General features: G+C 42.1%; 1 protein-coding gene across 1 annotated transcript; it reads right to left on the reverse strand.

Annotated features, from left to right (window-relative positions):
* Window positions 1-275: 275 nt before the first annotated feature.
* LOC136388608 (olfactory receptor 9Q1) lies at window positions 276-1,225 on the reverse strand. Its single transcript, XM_066360427.1, has one exon. It carries the CDS (start codon window positions 1,209-1,211, stop codon window positions 276-278), a length of 936 nt encoding a protein of 311 aa, XP_066216524.1. The 5' UTR covers window positions 1,212-1,225.
* Window positions 1,226-25,636: the final 24,411 nt, after the last annotated feature.

The following is a 25,636-nucleotide window of genomic DNA, read 5'->3' on the forward strand; positions in this document are numbered from 1 at the left end:
CTGTGAAGTGTGCCACATCTGTATTACACAGGATTTAATTCCAGATCCTTCCATTATTTGTCCTGGGAGTTAGAGCTCCCTCCCCAATCTTCCTTCTTGGGTTGCCTCTTCCTTTTCTTCCTTTCTTTCTCTGAAACTAAAATGTCTTAGGCTTCTTTTTATAACATGTACCATGATACAGTCACTTCAACATTGAGTGTGCTATAAATAATGTGTCCGAAAGGCAGGCACTTGCAGGGGAGGAGATCCTCAGGATGGTCCAAGGTTGACACTCCTTAGGACAACTTGACTCTGTTGAGAATTTTCCTCAGGGCCTCCTTCACTTCCTTGTTCCTCAGGCTGTAAATGAGGGGGTTCAACATGGGAATGACTGTGGTGTAGAGCACAGCCACCACCCGATCCTCATCTGAGGACCGTCCTGAGTTACCCCGCAGGTACATGAAGATGAGGGTGCCAAAGAAAAGCGACACAGCAGTGAGGTGGGAGGCACAGGTAGAGAAGGTCTTGGTCCTGCCTCCAGCAGAGGGGATCCTCATAATGGCCACAATGATGAACAGGTAGGACACCAAGATCGCCATCATACAGGCTGGGATAACAAAAATGGCAAACACAACAATGACCACTTCCTGGGTATAGCTGTCCCCACAGGTCAGCTTTAAAAGAGGAGGGAGGTCACAGAAAATAAAGTCGATCTCATTGGTTCCACAGAAGGAGAGAGTGAAAGCTGAGGCTGTCCGCACCAGGGCACTGACGAGACCAGCAGCATAAGCCCCAGCCACAAAACTCAAACGGGCCTTCTGTGTCATGATGGTGACATAAAGGAGGGGTTGGCACACAGCCACATAGCGGTCATAAGCCATGAGGGCCAGGAGGTAGCAGTCAATGGAGCCAAAGAAGGTGAAGAGAAAGAACTGAGCAGCACAGCGTGTGTAGGATAAAGCTGCCCCAAGCTCCAGCAACACGGCCATCATCTGAGGCACAGTGACAGACGAGTAGCAGATGTCCGTGAAAGAAAGGTGACTCAAAAGGAAGTACATGGGGGTGTGGAGCCCGTGATCCATGTGGATCAGAATAATCATGCCCAAGTTTCCCAACAAGGTGACGAGATAAATTAATAGAAACAGGAGAAAGAGAGGCAGTGCCCGTTCAGGACAGTCAGTGAATGCTATAAGGAGGAATTCGGTCACTAATGTGAGGTTCTTCTCTGCCATGAAGCCTGAGAGGGCTAGGAGGAGAAGCAAGTTAGGAATCTATAAGTAGGACTTAACTGCATTTCTAGTTTACATTTTATTGAACATGTAGTATGGAGAAAATATTCCTGGTACTATGTGGGGCTTCAGAGATGACTGATCTTACTGCTGACCTTCAAGGGAATAAAGTTATCAAATGATAGAAATCCCCTTGCAAAAGGAAAAGTACTGCATAAATAAGTGTTCAAGTGATTGTTTTTAAGTTCATAGAAATATTTAAAAACCAAAAAAAATGTCTAAAGTCTAAGAACTTGTTAAAATCAATCAGCATTTATGAAGGTCATAGCCACTCATGATTTGACCTTTCCATTCTCAACCTGCCAATATCCTTACTTTACAGAAAGCTGCTGTCTTAGAGTCTCTTAGTTTTCCAGAACTAAATTTTATGAGAACTGATACTGTCCTTGATGACAGAAAGTCATAGAAAGAAACTATGTGAAGTGGTTTACAGATTAACTTGTTTAATCCCCATAACCACTCTATGAGGTAGAAATTTTTATTATCCTCACTTTACAGATGATGAAACTGAGACAATAAGTGTTTAAGTAACAGGTCCAACGTTGTACTAGTAAATGGTGGAACTGTTAGGAGCAAAATTATCTACAGAAGCATTATTTATCTTATAAGAGAATTTCACATTCATCACATATCTACTTCAACAGCTCAGCAGGACTCCAGAAATGTCTACTGTTAAGTAAACAAGCATGAACACCAGTGCTGAAGTCTATTCATAGCTGAAGGCTGATGAAGACTTTTGTGCTAATGGACAGAAGTTCTTTGGCAGAGTTCAGTGTAGCAGGATAGAGAAGGTATTTGATCATCTTTAAAGCATTAGACTTTGGCGGCTATTCCAATGTTGGATTAACATATTGGGGACAGTGATAAATAAAAGAAATTGGATCTGGTGATCTGAAGTGAGCATAAATCAAGAGAACTGGATCAGTTTTCTCACCTGAATTTTACCTCACCTTCACCTGGCAAGTCCTCTTCTCTATTTGTTGACTAATTTTCCATTGTCTCTAAAGGTTGTTGCTTTCACTGTTAGGGAAGAGGCCGCTGCACTGGGCAGCAGGAGGTCTGGGTGGTTCTTGTTGTCCAATATCTGCTCAGTTGTGATGATGAGCAAGTTACTTAATTTCTTGGGGCCTCAATGTCCTTCTTCCTCCTCCTCCATCCCCTCAGTGGATCCACAAGAGGATAATAATGTCATAGCAGCCCGAATGTCCCCCCTGCACTGTATCTTTCCCAATCCTGGCCTGTCAAGCACTTTTTTCCCTCTCTTCCCTTAATCTTTCTGTGTGCATGAGCCGGTATCCTGGTTAAGATGCATTCCTCACCCTGGGTTTTGTTCAGGTGCAAGCTGGAGTAGCGGAGGTTGGAGAACAGCCTTTTCCTATGGGCTCCTGGCCCCAACACAGTTCCCTTGTGAGGACGACACTGATAGTTCCTACAAAAGCCCAGAAATCCCCAGTCGATGGCTAAAGTTCTCTCTAAGGAAGGGCAATTATTGCTCACGTGGATTCTCAACAAGGCGCCTGGTCCCAGTCCCAATTCTCAAAGCCCTAAGACACCTCCACTGAGTGGGATCTAAAAGCCCTGAACCCCCGTTCTGCATGGTCCCTTGAGGGGTGAGATACCTCTGGCTTTAATTTCTCTGGTCAGAAATTGTGCCCATTGCCATCCTCATCAGCACAGCCATACCCTAGAAGAGGGGTGCTTTGTAAACAAAGCTTTGATCTACATTATCCAGAGGGACACACTGGGAATTTTATAAAGACCTCAGCAAGACACATCATGTCTTCTAAATTTGCCTTCCCTGTGGGTCAGGTGGTTTATTATGTGTCTCCCTTTTCTTTCTCTTTAAAAGAAAATGAAACTATTGGAAAAACAACAACCTGGGGTGTTGCCCGGAGGAGAAACTGGCAAGTTCTTGTTGGCCTGACCTTTGCCAGCTCTCTGCATCTTTCACACTGCAAGTCTTTTTCTTTTTTTTAGCCCCAAATTCATAGGTATTTTGTTAAGTCATTGAATTTCAACATGTCTCAGTTTAGAAAAGGAAATAAGGAAGACGGGGAAGAATGGAACAATTGTTCTCTTTGACGGTTATGAGAAACAAGAGAAAGTCAGACCACATAGGTCATTGATTCATCACTGTGATAAGCGTTCTAAACAAAGAGGAAGAGATACAAAATGAAACATACCTCTCCAAAAAAATAAAAAAACACACACAGACAATTCCTGTCTACAGGAATGTGCAAACTAATAAGTAAGATAATTATACATCCCACAATGTACAAGTACTGAACTTTAAAACAAGATGTAGGTAAGGTGCCATGGCAATTCAATGTTAGGCAAGATTACTTATAGGTGGGGTAGATCAGGGATGGCTTCCCAGAGGAGGTCACAGTTAATTTAGTGGGGGGGAAGGATGGTGAGCAAAACTCTTTAGCACAGGAGACCAGCGTGAGAAAATTCACAGGGGCAGAAGAGCCCAGGAACTACTCCTGGGACAATGAATGGGACTTGAACGGCAGCACAGGTTGGTACTAGGCAAGTCCAAGATTAGGGTGAGGTGAGTAAGACACTCTCTTTGGGTACAAAAGTTAAGGTGTCACCAAAAACATTAGTAAACAGTTAAATAATAATGTAATATTATTTAAAAATCAAATCAATGCAAAATATTTATGAAGAAAAACATTAAAATTTTAAACAAATACAGCCCCAGCATCGTTGATTTTTCTTTTGCCTCAGTCTCTAACATGTCTTAGTGTAGCACTGGTATTAGGAGATATGCTTGAAAAGGAAGGGCAAGACCAAAGGGCTTCCAGGAGACTTAAAAGGTTTTAGAAATGCCTTTTAATTATCTAGGGATATCCCACTTCTTTTCTCTCTTCCCTGCACTTAAGAAAATGTAAGAAGGTCAACTTAATGAGATCTAACACTGGCAGAGTATCCTTCACCATTTTAAAGCACTCTCTTTATCTATCTTCACAATCCTTGAGGATTCAGAGAGATAATGGGACTCCTCATCTGTCCTGATGACAAAATAGGGCAAAAAGATCCAAAGTCATGTAAGTATTTGGTGAGTGGACTAGAAATTTTGTCTGTCCTATACACATTGGTTGTTATTGGATTCTGCCTAGAGACCACAGCCCTCACTGCCCAAGAGAACGTTTTTTTATGACAAACAGACACATGCACATGCACGCCAGAGCTCATTGGCTGAAGAAGTGAGTCCTCTGGGTTATGTTGTAATGACAAATTATCTTAGAATCACAGTAACTTTACACAGTAAGTTTATTTTACCCATGAAAAATCTCATGTGGCGAACTCATTATGCAGCATATAGATCATGTATTATAGAACTGTGCATCTGAAACTTATATACTCTTATTAACCAATGTCACCCTAATAAATTTAGTAAAATTAAAAATAATACAATTATTTAACACAGAAAAAAAAATCTAGTGTAGGTTAGATAGTTCTCGTCCATCTTGTACGTATGCCATTTGTTTTGTTTGTTTGTTTGTTTGTTTGTTTCATTTTTCTGAAGCTGGAAACAGGGAGAGACAGTCAGACAGACTCCCGCATGCGCCTGACCGGGATCCACCCGGCAAGCCCACCAGGGACGATGCTCTGCCCACCAGGGGGCGATGCTCTGCCCATCCTGGGCATCGCCATGTTGCGACCAGAGCCACTCTAGTGCCTGAGGCAGAGGCCACAGAGCCATCCCCAGCGCCCGGGCCATCTTTGCTCCAATGGAGCCTTGGCTGCGGGAGGGGAAGAAAGAGACAGAGAGGAAAGCGCGGCAGAGGGGTGGAGAAGCAAATGGGCGCTTCTTCTGTGTGCCCTGGCCGGGAATCGAACCTGGGTCCTCCACATGCTAGGCCGACGCTCTACCACTGAGCCAACCGGCCAGGGCGCTATGCCATTTGAAACAAGTGGCCTTCAAGGTTGTCAGCACAGCCTGACCAGGTGGTGGCACAGTGAATAGAACTTTGAACTGGAGCACAGAGGACCCAAGTTCAAAACCCCTAGGTCACTGACTTGAGCATGGGCTCATCTGGCTTGAGCACAACTCACCAGCTTGAACCCAAGGTCACTGGCTAGAGCAAGGGGTCACTCTGTCTGCCATAGCCCCCCAGTCAAGGCACACATGAAAAAGCAGTCAATGAACAGCTAAGGTGCCGCAACAAATAATTGCTGTTTCTCATCTCTCTCCCTTCCCTTCTCTTTGTCCCAAAAATAAGTAAATAAGGTTGTTAGTGCAAGGAAAGAACAGATGAAGGTCATGTAAAATATCACCAATTCCCTGGAAGTGGTCTTCTTTACTTCTACCCACATCCCCGTGACCAGAATGCAGTCACATGGCCTCAACACCACTGCAAGGCATCTAGAAAATGTAGGAAAAAAAGCATGTGGATATTTGTGCAAACAAATGTTTGGGCTAAATTCTCTGCCACAGACCTCATCTTTTGTTCAATATAATGTCAAGAACTCACCCCAAAATTTCCAAGGACACTCAAGGGCTCACTATTGCATTAGCATGGCTCTCCATTTTTCTGCTTTCATTAAATTAATGTTAACACAATGCCCATTTTCCATGACTGCTTAACATACCTAGTACCATATTGTGCTAAACATAAAACATGACCTTTTTCCTTTATTCTTTAAGGCAAAATTAACACAGTGTTTCTTTGGGCAACAGATTTATAATAAAGATTTTATAGATTTATTTATAATAAAGATAATATAGATATTAAACTTAAGAGCTGCACAGGATGGGGTGAGGTGTTGGGGGAAGAACTAAGTAATTGATGTCATTGCGCTACAAATTGCCCATTACAAGGAATTTGTCACTGGCTGCCTCTTCTCTTCACCTTAAGCCTGCCTGCTACCATACATACCCATCTCTTTATCTACTGAGGTAATCTTTTATTTATATCTCTCTTCTCCCAGTTCCTCAGTCTTCTAATATAATCCACTGATAAAGGTTCACAATTTGTATATTGTTATACACGGTCATCTATATTTTTAACGTGTGTGTGTATGTGTTGTTCTGAAGTAAGAAGCGGGGAGACAGACAGACAGACTCCTGCATGCACCTGACCAGGATCCACCCAGGAAACCCACTAGGGGGCAATGCTATGCTCATCTGGGATGTTGCTTCATTGCAACAGGAGTCATTCTAGCGCCTGAGGCGGAGGCCATGGGACCATCCTCAGTGCCAGGCCAACTTTGCTCCAGTGGAGCCTTGGCTACAGGAAGGGAAGAGAAAGATAAAGAGAAAGGAGAGAGGGAAGGGTGGAGAAGCAGATAAGTGCTTCTCCTGTGTGCCCTGGTCAGGAATCAAACCCAGGACTTCCACACTCTGGGCCAACACTCTACCATTGAGCCAATCAGCCAAGACCACATCTAAATATCTTTTATTTAGACCATATGTGGCTCTTAAATTTTATAATCAAGATACCCTTTAAGGTGTTTTGTTTTCCTCAACAAAGAGGAATTTTTTTGAAAAAGAAAAACAAAGAGGAATTTCTCTCTTTGATAGAAGAAAATTAGGTCAAAAATTAGGTCACCTAACATTTAACTTTTTTTTTTACTCTTAACATACCACAAAAGGACTCAGTGCTCAAAGACATCTGGGAAACTGGGTCAAACGACATTAAACAACTGTCTTTTCCAAAGGATTTCTCAGAGACTTTAGTATGATAATATACTTTATATATCTCTGAAATGAAGCATATAATGCAGCAATTCTCAAAAGTATTTGACCATGAAACATTCACTTAGCTACTGTGGTATAACAAATACTGACAATTTTAGTGACATACAACAATAAGCATTTGTTCTCACACTCTTAAGTCTATTAGTCAGCCAGGATTTGGCTCGTCTGGGCTGGGCTCAGCTAGCTGGCCAAGCTGGAGCTTGTTACTATTTGTTCTACGTGATCTGTCATTATCTTTGGGTCAGCAAGATACTCAGGACATCTTCTTCTAACAATGGCAGAAGCACAAGTGGGATGTCCCATGACCAAAGCACAGTTCAAGTCTTGGCTTATATTAGGTCTGCTAATGTGCATCAGCCAAAGAATGTCCCATGGTCAAGTTTAATATCCTGGAGCAAGGGAGTATTGCACTCACAGTGGGAGAAGAGTGAAGTGAATATTTTCTGAGCAATAAGTTCGTCTTTTCTATCATCCATACTCATGCCCTACCACCCCAAGCACATGAAAAATATACTCATCACTGCCCTGAGATCCCCACATGCTAGCTTCAACAAATTACATCATTGAGATCAAAGTCTAGGATCTTGTGATCTCTATCAGTTCAGATTTAGCTAGCTCCCTTTGATCTAGAAAACTATAAACTAAAAAAGATAAGTTATCTGCCTGCCCTACTAACACCCAGCATACATTGGTGAACCAGGCAGAGTAACCACAGTAAATACACTCATTGAAAAGGGGAGGAATGATGGACACATGGCAGTTAATGGTCCATAGCAATTCTGAGCTCCTACTGGGCAAATATTGCCATGTCCCCAAAGCCTCAGATACAAAATGTGCCTTATTAATCCATTAACTTACTCCTTGGTAACACAGAACATCCCATATGAGTGTCCCTCATGGGTCTTAGAAAATATTATGAACTTTAGTTATTTTTAACAACCAAAGTTACTTTAATCTTAAACACAGATAGCTTCTATTTTAGCTTTTTTCCTGTTTATTAGCATTCCCTAACCACTTAAGGTTCACCAAAGAAAAGACATTATAAGTTTTGGTTAAAAGTGTGGGTTCTGGTATCAGGCTTCTTAGGGTTGAATCATGGCTCCATTATATTCTATCTGTGTGCTCTTGGAAAATATGCATAATCTTGCTATACTTCAACTTTTTTGTCTGTAAATTCAAATAACAGTACCAACATTATAAATTTATGGAGGGAATCAAATTAAAAGAAATGAAAGAGAAAAAGCAAAGCTACTCTTCAGTAAGTTACCCTGATCATCACCATCAGAAGGGTGTTCCCCAGACCACTTCCCAAATTCAACCTTTTTTCCTACTTCTTATCTGAATCTTTATACATTCAGTGACATTGTAAAGTCCAAACCACTGTTACTTTAATATAGCAGTAAAACTTCCTATCTGAGTTTTCCTGAATATAGAACCCCCTAACACTCATCCTGGTGACCACAGAAATAACCAACCTCCCTGAGTCCCCCCTGTGTGCCAGGCACCATGTCAAGCACTTCACAAATAACATCTCACTTAAAAATAAAATAAAAAATCACTAAAAGAAAATGTGACATTTCTAATCATATATGGAAATACCCGCCCAGACAATAAAACATTCTTTCTTTTTTTTTTTTTTAAACTTTATTCAGTTTTTTTTAGAGAGAGAGAGAGAGAGAAGGGAGAGGAGCAGAAAGCATCAACTCTCATATGTGCCTTGGCCAGGCAAGCCCAGGGTTTTGAACCGGCGACCTCAGTGTTCCCAGGTCAACACTTTATCCCCTGTGCCACTACAGGTCAGGCAAAACATTCTTTCTTATAGTAGTAGTTTTCATAAATCCATTATGTAACTGTCCTATATCCCTATTTCATTTTGCTCTTCTCTAGCTCAATAATGACGTCACTGCTCATGTCAACCTTTTCCAACAATATTGCCATTACATAATTTCAAATCTTTACCACTATTTCTCCTCCGTTAAAATGTGGAATTTCCTGCACTGATAGTCTATTGTGGCTTTCCCTGGGGGCAGAATTCTCTTACCTGAGAATTCTCCACCTCTGGGGCCTGGTTCCACACCTTAAATGCTACAAACACTTGCAAAGGATAATGACAGCCCAGATAGTTAGTCCAACAGAAGAGGTTTTCGGTGAGCATTTTGCAGAGCTGTGAAGATAATTACTACAACTTCTTTTATTAAGAGCTTTCCTAGGGGCCTCCTTCACTGCTTTGTTCCTCAAGCTATAAAATCAGAAAGCTCAGCCTGGGGCTCACTAGTAACTAGAACATGGTCACAGCTTCCTCCCTACCAGGGCCTTGCCTAAATCATTATATACATAGATTAAAGCTCGGGTCCCAGAGATCCACCCGACAGCAGTTACGTACAAGGCAGAGGGAGAGCAACCTGACAGACAGACGTTTGGATGGCCTTGTTAATGAACAAGTAAGTAAACAGGGTCACAGATAGTCTGGTTGGAATCATATAGAACAGTGGTCCCCAACCCCCGGGCCGCGGACCGGTAGCGGTCCGTGGGCCATTTGATACCGGTCCTCAGAGAAAGAATAAATAACTTACATTATTTCCATTTTATTTATATTTAGGTCTGAAAGATATTTTATTTTTAAAAAATGACCATATTCCCTCTGTTACATCCGTCTAAGACTCACTCTTGACGCTTGTCTCAGTCACGTGATACATTTATCCGTCCCACCCTAAAGGCCAGTCCGTGAAAATATTTTCTGATATTAAACCAGTCCGTGGCCCAAAAAAGGCTGAGGACCACTGATATAGAAAGCAAATCATATGTAGTGGCAAAAATCATCTATAGCAGCAGCTGTTATAGGAAACAATGTGTGCAGGTCAGGGCCAGCAGCAATGGGAGGTCACGAAAAATGAAATCAGTTGATGAGGGCCACAGAAGAAGGAAAGGGGGAATGTGAGATGTGTGCATAGGGTTGCATTGGTCTGACATGCTAGAATATGCAGTCACCAGCTTCAGCCAGACACTTTGGGAGTCGTGATAATGGCACAAAGCAAGGGTTGACAATGGCTACAAAACAATCATAGACAGCTGAAAACCTAACTAGGATTTCCAAAAATGAGACCTTAATTTCAGTCATATTTCAGGATTTTGAGTCGTATTTCAGGATTTTGGCTTCCCACCACTGTCATCAATTTCCCCAACCAAAGACCCAGTGTTCTTTCAGCCCTTGTTTTACCTCCGTGACTCAGGAAGCAGTGGTTACTTGTCAAGCATTTTTCTTTAAGAGCAAGCCTGATGCACCTTGGACTAAAGAATCAATGGAATCTCTAAGTAGAATATTTAATGCATTAAAAAATAAAAGTGTTGACAGTAAAGCTTATGCCATATTTTTTGCTCCATCAGACGCACCTGGCCATAAGACCCACCTAGGGCTTTAAGGAGGAAAATAAGAAAAAAAAATTCTGAACCAAATGGTGTGTTAGAACATTTAATAAAATACCATATTTTTTGCTCCATAAGAGGTACTGGCATTTTCCCCTCCACTTTGGGGGGAAAAAAGTGCTTCTTATGGAGCAAAGATTAAAGTAATTGTGAGAGACTATTTTGAAAAATATAAGATTTTCCTTGAAATTCCCCAAATGGATCTTTAAATATGAAAAACAACCCCAGAAGACAGGAAGCAGAGAGTTTATACCATGGACTTAAAATTCACACTATAATAGTCATTTTCTTATTGAAAAGAAATAAAAGATGTTATCAGCAGGCAGGAGAGGAGAAAATCAGTGGGTATCTGACTATAGATTATGGAAGTTAAGAAGGTGTCAGTGCCCCCAACACCTCCCAAACTCCCGATGAGTCCCAGAGGAGTCAGCAGATAAGCTCATCTCATTTTTTTAAAGTACCTGAAAAGGGGGATAGCAGTGCCTCACTTTCTAGGGCAGTGACAAGACTTCTAAAGGTTCTCTGCTTCCAAAATGGCAGCATAGCCATTTACCAACCATAGCTGACGGAGGCAGAGAAACCAAGAACAACTGCACACAATCCTGACACCTCAATATAAAAAAAGCTAATGAGAGGGTTGGAAAACCAAAGGTGTCTTAGGGCCATACAAAGAGAAGGCAGAATGCATGTCTCTTAGGAGAGAAGCCATAGACTGTCCGTGGACAGCAGCAAATACAAGCATATGACAATAAGAACGGCCAAGAAGTAACCACCACTGCCCAGGGGACAATGAGAACAGAGGAAGTTGGTTGCACTAACTGTTCTACTCCCAACAAATAAAACCCCTGTGGATTTAATCACTCTCCCAGTGAGAAGAAGGGAATAAAGAGGAGAGAGAATTTTGACTGAGTTCAAGTTCTGAATGGACCGTGTGTAAAACTGAAAGTGACTGTGTTTAGCTTGGATTGCAAAAGGATTCTTTTTTTTTATTATTGCCTTCAGTGGGGAAAAAAAAAAAAAACTGAGTTCACTTAAAATGAAGTTTTAAGAAATTATTTTTGTTGCACACTCCTATTGAAACCGTAAACTATAAAGCTATATACCTATCACAATATACAGCAAAAATGCCAGCAGGGGAGACAAGAATCATGAAAAACAGTTAAGAGGCCCGAAGTACAAAATCTGTTTAATAAAAGCTCAAGGAGAATATACAAAGAGGACGATAAAATTAAAGAAATAATAAGAGAAAATTTCCTTGGGCTTAAAAACAACTAAGCCTTTAAATCCAAAGAGCTCATGAAGAGCTCTTGATAAGAAAATTGCAAATGAGACATATTTCTAGACTCAGTGGTAGAATGAGTATAGTATACATTAGTGCAGGAAGGAAAAAAACAACAAGAACAAGTGATCTATAGGGGGCCAAGAAACCAACTCTCATCCATGAACACATGGAACAGACTGACAGCTGTCAGAGGAGATGTGGGGTGAGGGGACTGGACGGAAGAAGGTGAAGGGATTAGCCAAGCTACTTATATACGTAACACGTAGACAAAGTCAACAGCGTGCTGGCAGCAGAGGGCAAGGGGGTGAGGTTAGGTGGAGGTGGGCAGAGGGGGAAACGGGGCTGGAAAGAGATTCTGCTTGGGGCTGAGGGAGCACAGTGCAGAGTGCAGATGGTGTTTTGCTGAGTTGTACACTGAAAACCCGTATGGTTTTACAAATCAATGTCATCCCAATAAATTTAAGTAATAAAAAAGAAAGAAACCGCCATCAAATTTTCATCTACTGTACTGAATACCAAGAGTCAAAGGAATGAAAATTGCCTATAACGATCAGACAAAATGATTTTGAATTTAAAATGTAATTGCTGGCCAAGCCATCATTCAAATACTGATTCATCATACAAGACGTATTCCCTAACCACAGTGTAAAGCACACAGCAGTTACCCAAGTCTAGCCAAAAAGAATACCAACCATTTTGACATAATGAAATAGCCTGTTTAGTTACACTCAAGATAAAGTGGAACTCATTCTGAATTTTCAAGCTATTTAGAAATAACTAGCAAAAGGGATCAAGGAGTCATGAAGCCACACACAGGAGGTAATACTAAACGATTAGGATACTTTAAAATAGAACACTTGGAAGGAACAAACTTTGTCTTCTTTCATGCCGGAGACATCGAGCCTGTGTTAGGTGCTGAGACTGTGTTCAACCTGAAGAAGGGCATCTGTGCTCTCGCCATGTAGTCCACAAATATTTCCTGGGTACCTACCATCCGCCAGGCTGTTTAGGCCCTGAGGACACAGCCAGCACACACTGCCTGTGTGAATTTACCTAGTTGTGGGGTTGACAATAAAATTAAAATAAAGCATAAAAGGAAAACATATGTCAGATGGTAATAAGAGCTATGCATGAAAATATAGCAGTAAAGGAAGATAGGGAGGTTGTTTGCCATTTTAAATAGGGTGATCGTGAAAACCTCATCAGAAGGGTGATACTTAAGCAGTGATTTGAAGGAATCAAAGGACTAAGGAAGAGCATTCTAGGAGAAGGAACAGTAAGTACAAAGGACCTGAGGTGAGATCATCCCCGCCGTGGTCAAAGGTCAGCAGTTCAGAGTCTATAGGAGAAGAAACGACCATACAAAAAGGAACGATTTAATAATCCAGTGTGACAAGTGATGATACTGCTAATTTTTGCTAATTAACTATGGGAAGCTGTGCCAGAATTCTGATGTGGGGTTGCAGAAAGAGAATGCTTCATATTGCTGGAAACACCCAGGCAGCGAGGTCAATGTTAAATTAAACCACTGTGCACATGACAAATGAGAAAACTATGATTTGGCAGCTTTGGGATGGGTGTGGACCAAGTAAACGCGATCAGTTTCCTCACCTGAAACCCACTTCGCCTTTGTCTGGACAATCTGTTTCCCTCCTTGTTCACTGTGCTCTCACCGCCCGTGACCTTCTGCTCTTCCCCAGATTGTCATCTCAGGCTGAGAGTGTAGAGAAACAGCACTGCATGGCGCAGCCGGTCACCTGGGCCTTCACCCCCATCCTCTCCCCCATCCTCATCACCATCCTAATTAGCTTGATTCCTGAGCAAGCCTCTTAATCTCTCCAAGTGTCTCCTTCCTCAGCTGTTTATTATACCCCCACAACAACAACAACAAAAAATGAGGATAGTCATGACTTAGCCACCTGAAGACAGGAAGCTAGGGGGATTCTAACTTGGTGATTAGCTTTTCTTCCTCCTCTTCTTTCCATGGATTCCTACCTGTGGTTACTGTATGTGTGCCTGCCCCCCTCCCCATGCACAGGGAGTAAGAAAGAACAAGGGGGGGGGGGGGTAAGAAAGAACACTCATCATGAGCTCCTGGCTCCAGCACTGGACTCTAGCAGTATGTTCTACTAGAACAACACTGTTGTTTTCTATCAATGGCTGACCTGGGTCCCCAGGAAGAGGTATTGTTGATACTGAAATTCTTTTTTTTTTTTTTTTTTTTTGTATTTTTCCGAAGCTAGAAACGGGGAGAGACAGTCAGACAGACTCCCGCATGCGCCCGACTGGGATCCACCCGGCATGCCCACCAGGGGCAATGCTCTGCCCACCAGGGGGCGATGCTCTGCCCCTCCCCGGCATTGCTCTGCCATGACCAGAGCCATTCTAGAGCCTGGGGCAGAGGCCAAGGAGCCATCCCCAGTGCCCGGGCCATCCTTGCTCCAATGGAGCCTTGGCTGCGGGAGGGGAAGAGAGAGACAGAGAGGAAGGAGAGGGGGAGGGGTGGAGAAGCAGATGGGCGCTTCTCCTGTGTGCCCTGGCCGGGAATCGAACCCGGGACTTCTGCACGCCAGGCCGACGCTCTACCACTGAGCCAACTGGCCAGGGCGATACTGGAATTCTTACATGCAAATAGCACCCTTAATGTGGGAATAGAAAGGGGTTTTCTCTTTTCTCCCCATTTTTAAGAGCATTTACCATATTGGGTCATCCCTAACAATGGTTGAGGGAGTTTGAATTCTGGTTCTGATTTGTCTTCCAGGGCCCAATTTTCTCATCTGGAATAATGGCGTGAATCATAGGCTCTGCCACCCTCACCAGCTGTGACCTAGGAGAAAGGTGTTTTGTCAATGCAGGGCTCTCTCTCCGTGCTTGACCCAGAGATGGTGTAATGGGAACCTGTTCACCTAGGGAAAGACAAGGCCTATTGAAGCCACAGTTTGGCTCCCGGGGTCAGGTGCTTCCTCAGGTTTCTCCCTTTAATCTTTAACACAAGAGAAACCTTAGGGAAAAAATAAGTAGGACAAGTGCATTGTCCAGAGAAGCAATTGGCACAGTCTGCAGGTTGGCATGACCTTTGCCAGCTCTCTGTGGCTGAGAAGCTGTGGCAATTATTCTTAGCATCTGATGCACAAGCATTTTTTATGAGCCTCAAGATGTCCAGGCAAGAAACTGGAAAGGAACAAGGTCAGGAAGAAACTCCTTTGCTAACGGGAAGGGACAGGTGGGAGCCACCTGCACATTCAGTTATGTTCAGTCATTTTTTCCACTGTGGAAGGTGCTCTACAGACCACATGCTGAAACTTACACATACAGGTACATACGTATTTTCTGTCTTCAAGAATTTTGTAGCCTTGGCCAGTGGCACAGTAGATAGAGTGCTGTCCCAGGGCACAGAGGTTGCTGGTTCAATCCCGGGGTTGCAGGTTTGACCCCCAAGGTCACAGTTTGACCCCCAAGGTACGTGTGAAAAGCAATCAACAGCACAACTAAGTGAAACAATGCTAGAGTTATGCTTCTCTCTCTCTCAAAATTAATTTTATAGGCTACCATGTAATAAATCGTTTGATTATAATCATAATTGACATATATGTTATCAATCATTTCCACACCAAGATAGAAATCCAGGGAGATAATTCTCAAGGAAGTGGCATTTGGATGGAAGGTTGTCAAGTAAAATTTCAGACTCCCTATTCCTCTTGCCCAAAGTTTTTCTCCAGAGGAATTATCACCTCCTAAAATAAGATATGATTTACTTATTACATTTATCGTCTCTCCCCCTCACCCCTGCATTCACTCCGACCAAAGCTGCTCCTTGAGAAAAATGCGAAAAGAGATAAATGGATAGACTCTTCTAATTGCTGAGTACACTGTACCTGTGACTTTTCAGAGCAACGTCCCGTCTATTTTGTACTCAGAAGATCTCTATGAAGAACAGAGATTGTGTGACCCTCCCATTCTGCTAGAGCAATAATATAGGCTGGGGGGGGGGGGCGGATGGGAGGTGACTCAAGGTCATTTGCCTAACATCCACCAACCTTATAGAGATGTCATTAAAATCTCTCTTGGTGAATAGGAAGTATTCAAACTTACAGAAATTATTATTTTATTTTTCTTATATTACATTTTTCAGGGGGAAAAAAGGTATTACATTACATTCTACCTGCTGGCACTGTGAATACTTTCCTGACTCCTTAGCCTTTCCTCCTCTTCACAGGGCCAGAAAATAAAATCATCCTTCACTTCAGTGCCCTAGCTTTCACAAAGACCCAGAAAGATCTTCTTCCAACTAACAGTGGGTGGCAGAGGCAGCTTCACTAATCCAAGACTCCCACTTGTTCCCTGCTTCTGAAACAATTTGAATAGCAATTACAATGTATTTGCTAACCACATCCTTAGGGGAGTCACAAATCAGAGACACTGACTTTTGCCCCCCTGACAACCCATCATAAGAATGATACTCGTTCTGTGTATCGTTACATAAAACACATTCCAACAAAAATATATTTCTCAAAGATGAAAAGTGATTTTTCTCAGGAAAGTAAAGACATTTTTACTTGCTAGGACTGCTCTTTTTCCATGTTTCTCCAGGATATGAATCAAAAGTTTCCGTGTAGGAGTTGAAAGTTCTGTGGAGGAATTTAAAGTCCATGAGGTTCTTCAGGAATTGGCTCCTGGCTGGATGCCTGTGATAAAAGAATTTGTTACACTTTAGGTGGGAAGAATGAAATCTGTTAAAGATTTATCAATTCCTCCAAGCTCTCACCAATCTGATTAAATGATTGATCTGGACCTGTGGATTCTGTATTGTTTCATATGGGATGAATGGACAAGAATCTGTTGCACTCTACCAAAGACCTCAAGGATCAACCAATGATCTAATATCCTTATTTAGCTAGCAAGACCCCTACATTTCTGTGGGCACATGGTCTGAGTCCTGGATGATAACAGGTGATAGGCCACCAATTGCTTTACCAGCACTTACCAAGGAATGAATGCCAACTTCTTCATCCAGGGATGAAGAAGTCCCCACTTTCTCCCACATTGTCTAAAATGATACTACATTCTTTCTTACAAGTCATTCCTGATACTCCTCATTACCCACGTAAGACATTTGGATGCAAGTATCACAAGCCAATGTAAATGAATTGAAGATTTTTAAGAAAGGATTTTATTGTAAGGACTAAGGGGACTCTCACAGAACCCGCTGAAAACTGTGCAGTCAAACTCAGGGATCACAGCTCCTGAAGAGCTACAGGAATCAGGGCAGTGTTTCTTCCCCTCTCATCTCTGCTTCTCTCTACATCAACTTTATACTTCTCCACCCTGAAGAATTGTTACCTTCAGAACCCAGTCCACGTGGCAGACATGGCCAATGACAGCTCCCAGTCAGAGACACTATAAGCCCAGCCTCTTAGAACAACCGGTCTTTCATAGTTGCAACTTCGAATTCCTGCGAGAAGGCCTCCAAATGGCCCAACTTGAATCCGGGAACCTTCCCTGTTTCGTGAACTGTGGCCACGAAGGTAGGCCCCCCTAGGTTACTGAGCACCCAGTTCAGTTCTTTTGGCCATAATGTTGCTATTGCTGGAAATGAGAAAATAAAACACACGAGGGCTTTGTTATCAGCCTGGCAGTCTCTTCAAAGACCTGCACTCAATGCAACCATATGGTAGACGTGAAGTTGGATCATGATTTTGTCCCAAAGTGATCTACTTATCTTCAAACTGTCCTTATAAAAAATATCTGAAACACAGTGGACCTGAGAAGCCATGTTTATGACTTATGACCCAGGCCTCATCTCAATGTACAGTGGACAACTTACCCAATAGTGTGTCTGGCCTCTGGTGGTGTGGATTATGAGTCAGGTCTGTGGGACAGTATAACTCAGCCTTTCCCGGACTTCCATGTGCATGCAGATTACTGAGGGTGCCCTTAAATGCAGACTCTGCTCAGTGGTCATGGGGCAGGGCCTGAAAGTCTGCATTTCCACTGCTTCTGGGGTCTAGACCATACTCAGAGTAGCAAGAAATAGAAGAAAATGTTGGGAAGGAAGTAGGTCCTGTCATCCTTTAATTATAGAAAAGTAATATTTTCCCTATCATTGTCAGTAAAAGTTAAAGGAAATGATACAAAATGGGAAATTGAGGAAATATCATGATGTTGGGGAATTCCAGACACTAAAATTTATTATTCAAGATGGTCTGTGATATTGTGTTTAACATATAAATAAAACAATTAAAAGATTGTCACCAAAATAAAAAATCTAAAATTTGAAAAAAAATAATGTGTCTGGACCGTTAACTTATATTTTTTTTCTCTACAGAATTTTAATCAAGAAACACAGATACTTTAAGTCAGTTTCATAGAAAGAACTTGAACTGATTTATCAGGTATATTTGAAGGTTTGTGATCATGTTGAGCCCTTGTAAACAGAGAAAATTGGCTAAAAGAAGGACCCAGAAAGAATCAGAGTGAAGAAGAGATGGCTCAGAGCATGGCACCCTGGAGACATGTGAGTGAAGCTTCGGTTCCCAGTAGTTTATGTGGTCCAGTTCCCGTGAAGTCTAACTGCATTTCAGCTCCTGTATCCATGAAATTGGCTATTTTATCATTACAGTAAAATCTCACGTTTATTGAGCTAACTTAAGTAGATTGCCTTTTGCCACAACCAACAATCCCTGACGAAGAGTTTGAGAGGGAATCGGATGGAGAGTGGGGTCAAAAGGGTCAGAGAACATCTCATTAGCCATTTAACTGAAGAACTTAGAAGAGCATCAACTCATGCACCTACCTACTCATGTCTGCTTCTTTGTCTTCCGAAAATAAAGTCCTCTGAGTCCTTTAAACACCTCCAACCTGTATTCTAAGCCTCTTCAGGACCTGCTGGTGAGAGGCTGCAACATGGTCTTACTCAGGCAGGATGGACTGTCCTCACCTAGCTGACCTCACGGGTCATCTAGCAGAGCTTTCAAGTCCAACCTGAAGCAGATGCTACTGCAGCCATTACATTCTCTCCTTTTATTTCTTTCTTCCTTCCTTCCTCTCAACTAGAAAGTCAATGAAGGGCAAAGGAGACACAGGACCTGCCCTGGTTCCATTTATAATCTAATTGAGGAATAGATGGTAATGAAACATTAAATAATCACTCAAAAATGTCCAATTACACTTGTGCCAAGTGTTAAAAAGGAGAGACCCAGCTGGCTAGGAGAGAGGAAAGGGAAAATCCTGGGAGGCTTCCTGAGGAAGTGTGCTGAGGTCTGACTGTCATTAGGAGCCATGCGTGTGAAAGGAGAAGAGTGGATGACCTGGACAGCCCTGGACTGGAATTATCCAAGGCCACATATTTCAAAGACTGCAGGGAACCCATGTGACCGGGGCTTGGCTAAGGGGAGCATAAAGCAGTTGGTTGGGGACAGATTATGTAGAGTTTTACAAGCCATACCCAGGATTTTGTCTTCATTCTGAGAGTAACTGACACTTATGCTCCAAAGCATCAGGTTGACTCACTCAAAAGTTACTGGAGAAAAAAATGCCTTATTATCCTACAGGGAATTTTAATCTTTTCTGTTCTCCAGCATTCACAGTCTTCTCCTGTTTCTCATGTGCTGATAGTTTAATAAGCTATTCTGGATCTGAAACTGCAGGACACTGAGTTTACATCTATAGAAGGCTCTGCTATACAGGAAATGACCCAAAATTATCATAGATAGATAGATAGATAGATAGATATAGATATAAATAGATAGATATAGATAGCTATAAATATAGATATAGATGATATAAATATAGATATAGATATATAGATATAAATAAATATAGATACACCGTTTACATACACATATATTATATATATAGATATTATAGAAGACATATAGCTAGTATACCTATACTATATCAATATGTGTTCAGTGTGTGTGTATACAGAGTGAGCGAGACAGAGACAGAATAAATAGAGGGACAGAGACAGAGAGAATACAGTGATACAGTAAACATCTCAGAGAATTTTCCCTGTATGCAAAATATCTGCTATTACAGTGGTCTTCCATTTCTTTAAGTAGGATATTTATCCCTTAAAATAAAATACATGTTTGAGCCAAACAGACCTGAGTAAAATGCCTTGGATTTAGTAGAGGTACTAGAAGAATTTTTTTTCTTAATATCATAAGATCTCACCAACCAACAAGGCCAATCTGAATTAAGAAACAAAAAACGGAATTACAGAATTTCTGTTTCATTATCTCCCCACCATCTTGTAATTGGAACTAACTGCTGACAAAGTGGTTTTGAAAAAATGCTTCAATAATAAGCTGAAGACTGTCCCACGCAATGTGGCAGCTGATCACACACCCTCTCCTGGCACAATTTCACGTCTTTCCTCTCGGGCAGAACTTGAGGACATGACTACGCCTGCGTTTCCTTGCATTTTTCAAAAGAACTTACCCCAGGTGGAATACAGATGAGGATCACAATAAATGTTTATTTTTTAAGGGAAAAATTAGAATCTGTTTCGACAATCACATCAATTCCTTACGAAAAGGACAAGCTGAAGCCCTGAAAAGTAACTAAAGACCTCTCTTAAATTGTATCTTCTCGCTGAGGTTATTCATTGGTAGCCCCGTGTTATGCCCGTGCTATTTTTTTCTCTACCAATAGAGGTAGAGGCCACATCATTCTGAAACAGGCAGCTAACTGAAGGAGAATTCTTTCTTCTTACTTACAGACCTTCACTTTGCCAAAGCTAAGCATGCCCTCAGGGGAAATTCACTTTAAGCGGCAGTGCCACTGGCAGCAAAAGGAAATTTAACTTTAAGATCACTCACTCTTGTTTTTCCAGTAGAGAACTCAGGTTCTTTTTACGCAGGTCAAGTGTTCACCATTCTTATTAATACTTGGAAGTTCTCTTTGCCTCGATTTCTGCATCTGCACTATATTAGTCTGCTGGGACCGCCATAACAAAATACCATAGACTGGGTGGTTTAAACAACAGATATTTATTTTCTCACAGTTCTGGAGGCTGGAAATCCAAGAGCAGAGTGCCAGCATGGTTGCATGCTGGTGGGAGCTCTCTTCCTGGCTTTTAGGAGGCCGCCTTCTTGCTGTGTCTTCACATGGTGGAGAGAGAGAGAGAGATCTCTGGTGTCTCCTCTTATAAAGACAGTGATCCTATCAAGTTAGGGCCCCACCCTTATGACCTTACTTATCCTTAATTATTTCCTTAGTCCAAATATAATCACATTGAAGATGTGAATTGGAAGCAATAAAATTCAGTTCATAGTAGTATTCAATAACCATGGCCAGATGTTATCTATATGGAAATAAAGAAATAGAGATATGATAAAATTTAAATAGTCCAAACGATATATAGGGACTCACCCTTAGGAGGCCTGAAATTAAATAGTCTATAAAAAAAAAGTGAACTTTAATTATAAAAACTTTTTCTTTTTTTCTCCTATAAATAAACATAAATGCCACCTTTATTTATGCTCTTGATAGCAAAATGTGATTGTACACTTGTTTTCCTGAAATAAAGGCACATAGTTATCATCAAGTTACCAAAGTCTTAGTGCAAGAAACCCCTCTAAAATTAAAACCCTCTGGGGATATAGATGAATATTACATATTAAGAATAAAAAGCTCTCTCTCAAGAAACCATTGGTAAACATCTAAATACAGACTCCTGCCATTATTCCTAACTGGCCACAACATCTGATACCCAGTAGGATGTCAATAAATGGGTTAATTCAAATAAATTACAAGTATCCTGGGGTACAGCTCAAATAGTACCTTCAAGAAATAGACCATGTTGCTATATACAGCTGTGGGTCACATCAAGATGGAATCCAGACTTCCCACTACATGAAGGCTAGATGAAGAGTCTGGCCTCATTTTAAGAATTCTTTCTTTATGTTCTCCAGAAAGAATGATCAGGAGATCAGTGAAGGAATTCTCTCTTTGAGACACAAGTGCCATGTGAAGAAACACCCTCTCTCCTTGGCTGTGCACTTGACCCTCCCCAATAACGGATAAAAAGATGCAGCAACATCATGTCAGCTTGGGAAGCATAACAACTCCCACTCCTTTTAGGTTGTCTCAGCTTCATCACAGAACAAAAAAAAATCCATAGCATTGATTTTTACTGCTAAGCCAAAACGCTCTACCTTTTCAGTGAATGTTGCAGCCTGCAGAAGACTCCATGCCTCCAGGACACTGGTCTAAGAGCAGAGACTTTAAACTCTTCATTTTCCGTTTTGTGTGTGCAAGTTTCAGTCCAAAACTGCTTTCCTCCCTCCAATCTCTCTCCCTCCTCCCCCTCTCTCTCCCCTTTTCTATCTCTAAATATATCTTTCCGTTACCACTTTAAATATTTCCTGACTCTCTCTCCTTTTAAGACTTGCTTGTGTAACTTCTTCACACTCTGTTATTACCAGCAATTAATAGTTATTGCCATAAAATAATGATCAGTTGTACATGGCAGACTAACTCCAGAAACCCTCTTCCTCCGTCAAAGCCTAATTCTTCCTTTATTCCATCCACTCTTCTCATCTGCTGAGTCATCATCTAGTGATATACTGACACTCTTAATAATGCCTCCCATTTATGTAACTCAGGAAATCAGAGAGCCAAGGAGAGAAGAGTTTTGAAAGGTCATCTAGTCCAGATACTGGGATACTCCATAGGCAATTCTCTGCTTTCTGAAAGTGGGGTTGCAAACTGGTAGACATGAAAAGAAATCCAGCCAGCAGATGAATTTTGTTTGGCTCAATTTAAAAGAAAAAATGTTTTAAAAATCAATATCTCCACATTTATCATTTTAATTTTAAACTTTTCTTGAAAGAAAATCTTATTTTAACATAGGGTAATACTTGCCTGGATTTAGTGGTGTCTACTCCTTTGTTTGTTTGTTTGTTTGTTTGTTTTAAGTGAGAGGAGAGGAGATAGTGAGACAGTACTCCCGCATGAGCCCCAACCAGGATCCACCTAGCAACCCCCGTCTGGAGCCAAGCTTGAATCAAACAAGCTAGTTTTAGCACCTGAGGCTGACAAACCAAGCTATCTTCAGTGACCAGGACCAACGCTTGAACCCTTCAAGCCACTTGCTAGGAGAGGAGAAGATGAACAGAAGGGGGAGAGAGAGGAAAAGAGAAGCATATGGTGGCTTCTCTTGTACGCCCTGACTTTGGAATCGAACCCAGGATGTCCATATGCTGGGTCAGTGCTCTACCCACTGAGGAAACCTGCCAGGTTCAGAGGTGGCTGCCCCTTTAGGCAGGACAGAGCTTCTCCCATTCACAATTATCCACCCCTCCCTATTGAATTATCTTTGACCAGTATCTCTCAGCTGCTGGACTCTTGTTTGACTCTTCTACAACAATCCCCAGGAATCACGGAAGTGCATGTTTGAGCGCTGTTAGATTCAGGGAGATGTGCTCTGGCTGGCTGCCAGAGTGTAACTAACTATCGAAGGAGCAGGAACAGGGAGTGCTGATAGGGCCCCTGTGAGGCTGAGAACAAAGAAGGTCAGAGACCCTTATCAGAAGTTTATGTTTGAAATTCACCACTAAGCTAACCCGGCCCCTACGTTTGTTCTCGTACCCAGTGGATGCAACAAGTGCCCCAAGGGAAAAAAAGCTCACCATCTCCAAACACAATGCCCTTTTTTTTTTTAAATAATTTTATTTTTTTAATGGGGCAACATCGATAAATCAGGATACATATATTCAAAGATAACATATCCAGGTTAACTTGTCGTTCAATTATGTTGCATACCCATCACCCAAAGTCAGATTGTCCTCTGTCTGTCACCTTCTATCTAGTTTTCTTTGTGCCCTTCCTCCTCCCCCTTCCCCTCTCCCTCTCCCCCCTCCCCCCATAACCACCACACTCTTATCAATGTCTCTTAGTCTCACTTTTATGTCCCACCTACGTATGGAATAATGCATAATGCATTCCCTCTTTAAGCAGTTCATTCCAGAGGTCTTCTTTAAACTCTGAAAGCCAAAACATTTCCCTCTGGTCTTGTCCCTCTCCTTAATACTAGACAAAGGAAGAGATTCCAGTGAGTTTTCTCCATGACAGCATCCCCAGTTCCTGGTCTAACTTGATTTCTAGGTCCTTCATCATCTTGGTTTTTTTTGTTTGTTTGTTTGTTTTTTTGCATTTTTCTGAAGCTGGAAACAGGGAGAGACAGTCAGACAGACTCCTGCATGCGCCCGGCACGCCCACCATGGGGCGACGCCCACCCGGCACGCCCACCATGGGGCGACGCTCTGCCCACCAGGGGGCGATGCTCTGCCCATCCCGGGCGTCGCCATGTTGCGACCAGAGCCACTCTAGCGCCTGGGGCAGAGGCCACAGAGCCGTCCCCAGCGCCCGGGCCATCTTTGCTCCAATGGAGCCTTGGCTGCGGGAGGGGAAGAGAGAGACAGAGAGGAAGGCGCGGCGGAGGGGTGGAGAAGCAAATGGGTGCTTCTCCTATGTGCCCTGGCCGGGAATCGAACCCGGGTCCTCCGCACGCTAGGCCGACGCTCTACCGCTGAGCCAACCGGCCAGGGCCTCATCTTGGTTTTTATGTTCTGGACCTGGTCTGCTCTGTTTTTATTCCTTTTAAAAGATAAAATCCAGAGATGAAAGTTTTCCTTCTGGTAGATTCAGTTCATCCCTTTATCTTTGAGAATTTCATTTAAGTACTAATTACAGTGCTTACCGGATGCCTACCAGGTGCCGACACCGCATCCCATTGGCCAGCTGAAGTAAAAGCTCAGTGCCCGCCTTCCTGAGCTCACATCCCAGTGGGGAGACTCACCGAGCCACCTCCCAAAGAAATGCAAAGTAACTTCCAGATGAATCCAAGAATTTGGACATAAAAAGAAACTGAAATTTTGACAAATCTAAGGATAAACATGGATAAATAATTTATCTTAGAGAGGACTTTCTAATCACAACAGGAAACTTCGACGCTACAAAGAAAAAAAAGGGATAAATCTAACTACATTAAATTTTAACTTTTTTGGAAGCTAAAAGCACCACACACACACTCAAAAGACAAAGCTGGGGACAGATTTGCAACACAAATGATGAACAAAAGACTGATTTCCCCAATATACAAATTACTATTACAAGTCAATTGGCAAAGCACATAAAAATATTTACAAAAAATATATAAATGATGCAAACAAATGAGACAATTTTGAACCTCATTAATAATGAAAGAAATACAAGTTAAAACAATGAGATATTTTCCAAGTAAACACTGTCCATGGTATTTTAAATGTGATACTCCCTTGCTGACGCTAATGTGTCCGGGACCTAGCTCTCCATTCAATGCACACAGAAAGAGCCTTCCTGCAGGGAAATCAGCAATGAGCTCGTTTTTAATGTTCTGATTCTGTAATTTTAATTGTTCTTATTCTTATTTTTCTCATCCAACTTGTCCCCCATTATGTCATGGCTTCCAGAACTAACGCACACCTGCATCTTTCCAGATTCTTATACCCGCCCTCTTGATTCTACTCAATCAATCATTTCTGGGACTCAGGACCTCTGTTCTCCTGGCCTAAAGGATTTCCGCACAGTTTGTCTGTTTTCTTCAATCTCCTAGGAAATGCAACAGTGGTGTAGTGAACTCTATAGTGTCTCTGCCAAGGTTCCTGATAAAAGGGAAATCTGAACTGTTCGACAGTGTCTTTCTACCCCAATTCCCTTACCCACGGTAGATGATGGTTCCAACTGGACAAGATATGCAAGTACTTAGAGCTACGGGGGAAACTGAGTCACATCACAACCAAGACATTTGTGTTAATGCCTGAGGTAGTTCCATGCCAGGTAAAGAAATAGAAACCAGACATTACTTCACTGACCACATGCTGGCTTGAGCCCAAAGGTCATTGGCTTGAGTGAGGGGTCACTGGCTCAGCTTGAGCCCCCCAGTTAAGGCATGTATGAGAAGCAATC

The sequence above is a fragment of the Saccopteryx leptura genome, chromosome 1 (genome assembly GCF_036850995.1).
Source record: "Saccopteryx leptura isolate mSacLep1 chromosome 1, mSacLep1_pri_phased_curated, whole genome shotgun sequence".
In the NCBI taxonomy this organism is placed as follows: Eukaryota; Metazoa; Chordata; class Mammalia; order Chiroptera; family Emballonuridae; genus Saccopteryx; species Saccopteryx leptura.

Coding starts and splice junctions, on each gene's coding strand:
- LOC136388608 (XM_066360427.1), bottom strand. CDS start 1,211: ATGGCAGAGAAGAACCTCACATTAGTGACCGAATTCCTCCTTATAGCA.